This window comes from Cebidichthys violaceus, unplaced genomic scaffold (assembly GCF_023349555.1).
Source record: "Cebidichthys violaceus isolate CVI_PGR_0920_01 unplaced genomic scaffold, fCebVio1.0.p SCAF_14, whole genome shotgun sequence".
NCBI lineage: Eukaryota > Metazoa > Chordata > Actinopteri > Perciformes > Stichaeidae > Cebidichthys > Cebidichthys violaceus.
In genome coordinates, this window is record NW_027176307.1 from 6,193,556 (window position 1) to 6,202,879 (window position 9,324).

Consider the following 9,324-nt stretch of genomic DNA (forward strand, 5'->3'; position numbering starts at 1 on the left):
ATTTTATGCAGTTATCTGTTGATTCAAGTTAGCTGGTCTCAGGTCTGCTGACACTCACGCCTCCATTTGTTCAGAGCAGCATCATGGCTGAAGCTACAGCAGGAGGGAAGTTAACGTTTTGGCATTCAAAATAGTGCTAGCAGCTAATATTTACAGACAAGTTAACAGCGCACACTTTTAACTGAGAAATAATGTGCTGATACTCTTTACAGGAACCATGCTGCTGAAAGCAAAACTTGGTGGTGTCCAAAAATGTGTCCGAATAACAGAACCAAATCTGACAGAGTTCTTGGCTGCAGGTAAGAAATTGAAATTGTGGAATCAAGATTTTCACAGAGCCTTAAGTTATAATCGTAATAGAATTTAGCTATTTATATACTGGAATATCTGTAAAATTATGATACATTTTTAAAGTCCTCAGTTTAAAAAAAAGTGTGATGAATCTTTTATGTATTAACATCTTCTATGGTCCCCTTCTCTAACCCCTTAACTATGGATGCATTGCTTAAGATATAGTTATGACACTGCTAGGGGTGCAACTAACAATTATTTTCATAGTTAATTAATCTGTAAATAATTTTCTCGATGAATTGATTTAATAGTTGTTTTTAAAATGGTGAAAAATGTCGATCAGTGTTTCCTAAAGCCTAAGATGACGTCCTCAAATGTTTTGTTGTACTCACAACCTAAAGATATTCAGTTTACTGTGATAGGAGTAAAAAAAAAATATATATATATATATATATATATATTAATATTTAAGATGCTGGAATCGGGGAATATTGATTGATTGATTACTCCAACTGATACATCTTTTATCATAATAGCTGGAGATCAATTTAATCCCAATAATTTTAAGCATTTTCTATCACTTTTTTTTTTTTAAAGCCTCTATTTAAAAGGTAATAATCCATGTTTCGGGGAGCATTAGTGAATAGTAGACTAATGTTCCATATCTAATGACCTTTATGATTATACAAGCTTTTGTGCCTGTTTCCTAGCATTTGCAAAGTTTGGTGTCCCAGTCGTAACCGAAGGGGTGAAAGTTGCTGACAGTTTGGGAACTGAGTTGGATGACGATGTTTTTGAGGACATAGTAAAGGATCCATCAACTGGTGTGCTAACCATCAAATATGATACAGGTTTGTTTCAGTTAAATTTGTAATGCATATTATTTAATAGATACATTAGTTCTTTGTCATGTGAAGCTTATGTTTATTTGTTTATTAGACAAGGAACAAATTTGTGGGGACTGTGTATAACGTTTTCATCTTCCTCTTGCTTCTCCAATCATGGCTAGAATCTGTCTCCACGGCAGCATCTTTTGAGCAGTCCCAACCATCATCCCTTGATTCCTCAGACTCGCAGGATACAGCCATCATTTCAGAAAGCCCTTCTGGAAAACGCCAGAGGCTGGATACAGAGGCTAAGCATGTGAGAGTTGACACACCAATACTTTATTATGACACATTGAAATCTATTCCTGATGAAGATGGCAGAATTGGAGATTTTATATTACATGGTCTGAAGGCATTGCTGAAGTCATGTTTCTTTATTTCCAGCATTTAAAGCCTCTGGAAACTCAAATAGCCTTCTAATCATGTCATTTAGGGTCTCTTGTACATAATAGTAGGCATCTAAAAAGTATTTTAGATATCCAAAACTAATTTGAAATACTTTTATGCTTATTAATGTACAGATTGTAATGTACAGAAGTCCCTAAATTACATTGTTTGGCTATTGTGGATTTGGGTTTCTAGTGACTTCAAGCCAACTATGAATTGCAAAGGATATATTCCTAACATAGTGAATTGTTTTTCATTGTTTTAAGTTGGTGGAATCCATTCTTACCAAGAAATCTGGTGGGGAACTTATAATAAAGGAATACAACCAAACCAAGTCCTTGGTGGATGAAAGCAGAAGGAAAATGGTGAACCTACTATCAGCTGACATGACAGAGAAAAATGGGTAATTTACTAATTGTTTTTAGTTAGCCCTTGTGTTCTCAATCTCTCTCATTAAATCCTAGAAATAAGACTGAAAAATAATTTCTTCTTTTATCTTGCAGTACATCACCACCCAGACAGGTGAAAGAAATGTATGCCAAAGGAATTGTGGCCTTATTCCCCTACCTCAGTGACCCTTACTTAATGGCTATGTGAGTTACACACAGTAATGGTTGTGGTTATGTGAAATGCTGTATTGAAACATTTTGAATTCTACCAGAGCATGTTTTTTAATTTTAAATGTTACTAATGAAGTGTCTGTTTTGTTGTCCTTTCATTCTCCAAGGAGCATTATTATGATGGCGAGAGTGGGACTGGGTACCTTGCCTGGAGGATTAAAACTATTCAGAGATGCACTGCTAAAGACAGACGATCATCATTTGGAGGTAATCTTGTAGTAATACTGGAAAAATGTATGTAGAACAAAGCAGTCACAAGATCAGTGATTGCCTTTTGTTGCACATGTTTCTCCAGCCAATACTAAACAATACGTTTTTCTTAAAAGTTAGGTCAAATCTAAGTTACCTAAAGTGTTTTAAAAATGCACATGGTTGTGATCAGTATTGATAAGGTATTTTTTATATTGTGTAGAATCAGCCAAAGGACCATCTGGTGATGACATGTCTGGAGGACCAACTGTCAGACGAGAGTCCGAGTTTGTTCCAGAGACTGCCCTGAGTGACGATGAATGCAAAGAAGCCATTTCACTGATGAAACATTCAGCTGATGAGGACACAATCAAGAAGAAGATGAAACTGACATTTGTCTATCGCCGCAACATGATCCTTGACCCCCAGCAGTCAAGTGACATACTGTCCGACTTTCCACGTTTCAAAGATGTCAAAGGCTTGGTAAATATCTGACATTTTAGACAGACAGTAAATGGGCATTGTAGTGACACTCAAACAACAAGTAACAATTAAAGCTGCAAGCAGCATTGATCGGGCCCTCGCAACTTCACGCACATCAAGGGTACTGGCAGGACTCTGGTTGACGCGGCCATGCATTTCTGTGACCGTCATACACTGCGTGCACGAGTTAGATGATTTTTCCTGCGTCGACAAGCAGCGTAGCAAGATCATGTTGCCATGTCTTAAGCCTCAAATGTTTTTAAGTGTACCCCCAATACAATCATAGATGTAAGCCTGTTAAGATCATTAAGAAAATGAATGTGCGTGAATGCGCTTCAATGTTTGAAACATAACAAACTGTCAATTTACTGGGATGGGGTTCAACTCCCTGCAGTGTCCTGCTGATTGTATTTGGACTTACATGAAAGTTAACAGAACAGCAGTGTCATTTGCTTTTACTTGAACACTTCAATTTAACACTGTTTTCATTTTAAGCTCTTCTGTAACTTTAGATTGTAGTGTGAAGCATTCATTATAACATTTAACCTGATTCTCATGTAGAAGCTCTGGACAGATCATTTATACTAATGCCCACTAACATGGTTTGAAAACCACTGTTGTCTAACTTTTGCTCTCCAAGCATCTTAGTTTGCACATATTTAGATCAGAGAAGTATTTTTCTCATGGTGTGACCTCAAACCCTTTTATTAAGTTCAGTGTTTGGGCTGCTGTAATTATAGAATCCTGCTTACGTCTGTGGTTGCCAGTAGGTGGCGCTATGACTATGGGTTAATATTGGCATGCAGATTTCCAAAAATCATGACATTAATCAAGCATGTCAACTTTGGGACAGTTTTGACAAAGTACAGTTGAGTTACAACAGCTTGATGGATGATGGCGAACCATGTAAAATGGCCGCTACACCAAGTCCATGTTTGATGAATTCTAAACTTTTAATCACAAAGGTCTTTAGATTGTTCTGACCAAATTCTAAGCTGATCTGATTAATTACCTAGGACTAGTTTGTAGTACAGCACCTGGAAATGGGAAAAATACACAAGAAATTCATACAAAATTAGAAATGGCTTTTTTAACCTCTCCAAATGACCATCGTTTTTCACGGCGAAGACTGCGTTACCACGGCAACGGCGTTCGACGAAACATCAAAAGCTTAGAGAACTGGCATTATGAACTTCTTACATTTGTGTGGAACAAATTTGATGTTGATCTGATTTTCCAACTAAGAGAAACAAGCCAAAGTATAAAGACTTTAACTTACTGTTGCCAGTAGGTGGCGCTATGACTATGATTCAAAATTGGCTTGCAGATGTCTTCAGGCCTGGAGTTTAATCAAACATGTGAAATCTGGTAAAGATCTGATGATGCGGAGTCGAGTTACATCAGTTTATTCGTTCATGGCGAAGGATCGAAGTTCGCCGAGCCGCCACGTCGCCGCCCTTCGACAACTTCTTACAATCTTCACAATAAAGCATTATCAACATCTTAAGGCTTTTCTGACAAAACTTTAGAGGGATCGGAATAATCTGTGAGGAGCAGGATGTCAAAGTACAAAACGTACAACTTCCTGTTGCCACTAGGTGGCGCTATTACTATGATTCTAAATTGTCATATACATGTGTTCAGGGTCAGGATGTTATGACATCTGAGAAATTTGGAGCAGATTAGGCAATGTACAGCCGAGTTACAACAACTTCCTGTTTCATGGCGAATGGTGTTTTTTTGCCGCCACGCAACGGACACATAGTTCGATAACTTTTTGATCTTTGAGTATCTTTTCACTGCCAAGGTCTCAAGAGCATACTGACCAAATCTGAAGGCAATCGGGTTTAATCTCTAGGAGGAGTTCGTTAAAGTACGGCGCCTTGAAACGGTCCAAAAACGTCATAAAATTCAAAATGGCCGACTTCCTGTTTGGTTTAGGATATACCTCCTTTTGACTTTTTTGTACGTCCCATCACGTTCCACATACCTACCAAATTTCATACAGCTAGGTGAAACCCAAAGTTGGGGCTACTCTGTAGGGGGCGCTATCGAGCCAAAATGTCATGCCGCAGCTGGACACCCCATTAATACTGGAATTTTCACCACGATTGAATTTTGTGCCAAATTTCAAAAGATTCCCAGTATCCCAAGCACCTCCTTTTTGCGATGAAACTGGTACGATAATAATAATAATAAAAAACATTAGAATAACAATAGGTCCTCCGCTCCGACTACGTCGGTGCTCGGGCCCTAATAATAATAATAATAATAATAAAAAACATTAGAATAACAATAGGTCCTCCGCTCCGACTACGTCGGTGCTCGGGCCCTAATAATAATAATAATAAAAAACATTAGAATAACAATAGGTCCTCCGCTCCGACTACGTCGGTGCTCGGGCCCTAATAATAATAATAATAATAATAATAATAATAATAATAATAATAAAAAACATTAGAATAACAATAGGTCCTCCGCTCCAACTACGTCGGTGCTCGGGCCCTAATAATAATAATAATAAAAAACAGAATAACAATAGGTCCTCCGCTCCGACTACGTCGGTGCTCGGGCCCTAATAATAATAATAATAAAAAACATTAGAATAACAATAGGTCCTCCGCTCCGACTACGTCGGTGCTCGGGCCCTAATAATAAAAAACATTAGAATTACAATAGGTCCTCCGCTCCGACTACGTCGGTGCTCGGGCCCTAATTAAAGCTGCAAGCAGCATTGATCGGGCCCTCGCAACGTCACACACGTCGAGGGTACTGGCAGGACTCTGGTTGATGCGGCAATGCATTTCTGTGACCATCATACACTGCGTGCACAAGTTAGATGATATTTCCTGCGTCGACCAGCAGCATAGCAAGACCATGTTGCCAGGTCTTAAGCCTCAAATGTTTTGAGTGTACCTCCGATACAATCATAAACGTAAGCCTGCTAAGATCATTAAGAAAATGAATGTGTGAATGTGCTTCAGTATTTGTAACATAACAGACTGTCAGGTTACTGGGATGGAGTTTAACTCCCTGCAGTGTCCTGCTGATTGTATTTGGACTTACATGAAAGTTAACAGAACAGCAGTGTCATTTGTTTTTACTTGAACACTTTAATTTGACACTGTTTTCATTTTAAGCTCTTCTGTAACTTTAGATTGTAGTGTGAAGCATTCATTGTAACATTTAACCTGATTCTCATGTAGAAGCTCTAGACAGATCATTTATACTAATGCCCACTGACATGGTTTGAAAAACACTGTTGATTAACTTTTGTTCTCCAAGCATCTTAGTTTGCACATATTTAGATCAGAGAAGTCTTTTTCTCATGGTGTGCCAACAAACCCTGTTTGGGCCGCTGTTATTAAAGAATTCTGTTTACGTCCGTGGTTGCCAGTAGGTGGCGCTATGACTATGAGTTAATATTGGCATGCAGAAGTCCTAAAATCACCACAGCAATCAAGCATGTCAAGTTTGGGGCAGTTTTGACAAAGTAAGGTTGAGTTACAAAAGCTTGATGGATGATGGCGAATCATGTAAAATTGCCGCTACACCAAGTTCATGTTATCCGATGAAACATCAAGCTTTTAGTAACTTTTAATCGTTAAGGTTTTTAGGTTGTTCTGACCAAATTCAAAGCTGATCGGATTATTTTCCTAGGAGCAGTTCGTAGTGCAGCACCTGGAAAAGGAAATAAAACCACAAGAAATTCATACAAAATTCAAAATGGCTGACTTCCGGTTGGGTTTAGAGCATGAACCCCCAAGACTTTTTGTTAAGTCTACATGTGATACATCTGCTTACCAAATTTTATACAGCTAGGTGAAACGTACTGCGAGGGCTGCATCGTCGAAATATTGTAGGGGGCGCTATCGAGCCAACTTGCCGCTCTGAAGCATTAAAATCACATCAGATAACTACATTCAGGATTTTAAATGTGTTTGACAAGTTTGGTTACGTTTTGAGTATTTTTAGCCCCTCAAAAACACTTTTGTTTTTCGTGGCGAAGAATGCGTCGCCACGGCAACGGCCTTTCACGAAACAACAACCTTTGAGTAACTTTTCATCACAAAGATCTTTAGATTGTACTGACCAAATTTGAAGTCGATCTGATTAATTCCCTAGGAGGAGTTCGTTAAAGTAGAGCGCCTGGAAATGTCTAAAACGACACTAGAAATTCATACAAATTTAAAAATGGCTGACTTCCGGTTGGGTTTAGGGCATGGCCCCAAGAGACTTTTATTTAAGTCCACATGTGATACATGTGCCTACCAAATTTTGTTAATCTATGTGAAACGTACTGCGAGGGCTGCTTCGTCGAAATTTTGTACGGGGCGCTATTGAGCCGATTTAACACTCTGATTGAATAAAATCATATTATAGAACTACATTTTGGCCTTGTGATCTGTGTGTCAAGTTTGCTTGTGTTTCGAGCTTTTTTAACCTCTCCAAATGACCATCGTTTTTCACGGCGAAGACTGCGTTACCACGGCAACGGCGTTCGACGAAACATCAAAAGCTTAGAGAACTGGCATTATGAACTTCTTACATTTGTGTGGAACAAATTTGATGTTGATCTGATTTTCCAACTAAGAGAAACAAGCCAAAGTATAAAGACTTTAACTTACTGTTGCCAGTAGGTGGCGCTATGACTATGATTCAAAATTGGCTTGCAGATGTCTTCAGGCCTGGAGTTTAATCAAACATGTGAAATCTGGTAAAGATCTGATGATGCGGAGTCGAGTTACATCAGTTTATTCGTTCATGGCGAAGGATCGAAATTCGCAGAGCCGCCACGTCGCCACGCTTCGACAACTTCCTACAATTTTCACAATGAAGCATTATCAAGGTCTTAAGGCTTTTGTGACAAAATTTGAGAAGGATCCGATTAATCTGTGAGCAGTAGGGTGTCAAAGTACACAACCTATGACTTCCTGTTGCCACTAGGTGGCGCTATTACTATGATTCAAAATTGTCATATACATGTGTTCAGGGTCAGGATGTTATGACATATGAGAAATTTGGAGCAGATTAGGCAATGTACAGCCGAGTTACAACAACTTCCTGTTTCATGGCGAATGGTGTTTTTTTGCCGCCACGCCACGGACACATAGTTCGATAACTTTTTGATCTTTGAGTATCGTTTCACTGCCAAGGTCTCAAGAGCATACTGACCAAATCTGAAGGCAATCGGGTTTAATCTCTAGGAGGAGTTCGTTAAAGTACGGCGCCTTGAAACAGTCCAAAAACGTCATAAAATTCAAAATGGCCGACTTCCTGTTTGGTTTAGGATATACCTCCTTTTGACTTTTTTGTACGTCCCATCACGTTCCACATACCTACCAAATTTCATACAGCTAGGTGAAACCCAAAGTTGGGGCTACTCTGTAGGGGGCGCTATCGAGCCAAAATGTCATGCAAATATTGGATACCCCAATAATACTGGAATTTTCACCACGATTGAATTTTGTGCCAAATTTCAAAAGATTCCCAGTATCCCAAGCACCTCCTTTTTGCGATGAAACTGGTACGATAATAATAATAATAATAATAATAATAATAATAATAAAAAACATTAGAATAACAATAGGTCCTCCGCTCCGACTACGTCGGTGCTCGGGCCCTAATAATTAAAGCTGCAAGCAGCGATGAACGGGCCCTCGCCTCCTCCCGCACGTCGGGGGTGCCGGCGGGACTCCAACGTATCCAGCCGAGATCGTCTGCGACAGCCGTACAACGCGCTTAGGAGTCCGATGCTTTTTTTCTGCTTGGACCGCGTGACGCAGGGAATGATTCTATGCAAATAGTCCACAGCATCCTGTATCCGCTGTGTGGTGCTACAGAGCATGCACAAACATGTATTAGGTTGCTCTATAACAACTGTAGACAACATTGTGTAAAAGTCATGTAAATCTGATGCCGGTTGTCAAAAAACACAGAATTACTTTGGCCAGCAGGTGGCGCTGTGAGTATTACTGAAAATTAGCTTCTACACATCCTCAGGCCATGAGTGTTATCAAGCATGGGAAGTTTAGGAGCGTTTGGAACAAGTCCGGCTGAGTTACATCAGCTTCTTTGGTGGGGAATCACGTAAAGTAGCCGCCCGCTATGGCTAAGCCATTCCGTCAAACGTAAAGCTTTTGATAACTTTTAATCACAAAGGTCTTGAGACTGTACCGACCAAATTTGAAGTGGATCCGACAAAGTGCCTAGGAGGAGTTCGTTAAAGTATAGCGACTAGAAATGAGCCTAAATCCATTGAAAAATGACACAAAAATCAAAATGGCCGACTTCCGGTACGGTTTAGAGCATGGTCCCAAGAGACTTATTTGTAAGTCTCTCTGAGATACATAATCCTACCAAGTTTCATACAGGTACCTCAAACGTAGCGCTGGGGCTGCTCTTTTGAAATATTGTAGGGGGCGCTATGGAGGCAATTTAAAACGACCAAGCCAAACACCCATATA

At 39.5% G+C, this 9,324-nt stretch overlaps 1 protein-coding gene across 1 annotated transcript; it reads left to right on the forward strand.

The window, feature by feature from the left end:
- Positions 1–217: 217 nt before the first annotated feature.
- Positions 218–3,198, forward strand: LOC137870787 (uncharacterized). The gene is made up of 7 exons (XM_068708237.1): positions 218–299; positions 1,002–1,142; positions 1,301–1,434; positions 1,832–1,968; positions 2,069–2,158; positions 2,293–2,392; positions 2,598–3,198. The coding sequence occupies exons 1-7, from the start codon at positions 218–220 to the stop codon at positions 2,682–2,684; spliced, it is 771 nt and encodes a 256-aa protein (XP_068564338.1). The 3' UTR covers positions 2,685–3,198.
- Positions 3,199–9,324: the final 6,126 nt, after the last annotated feature.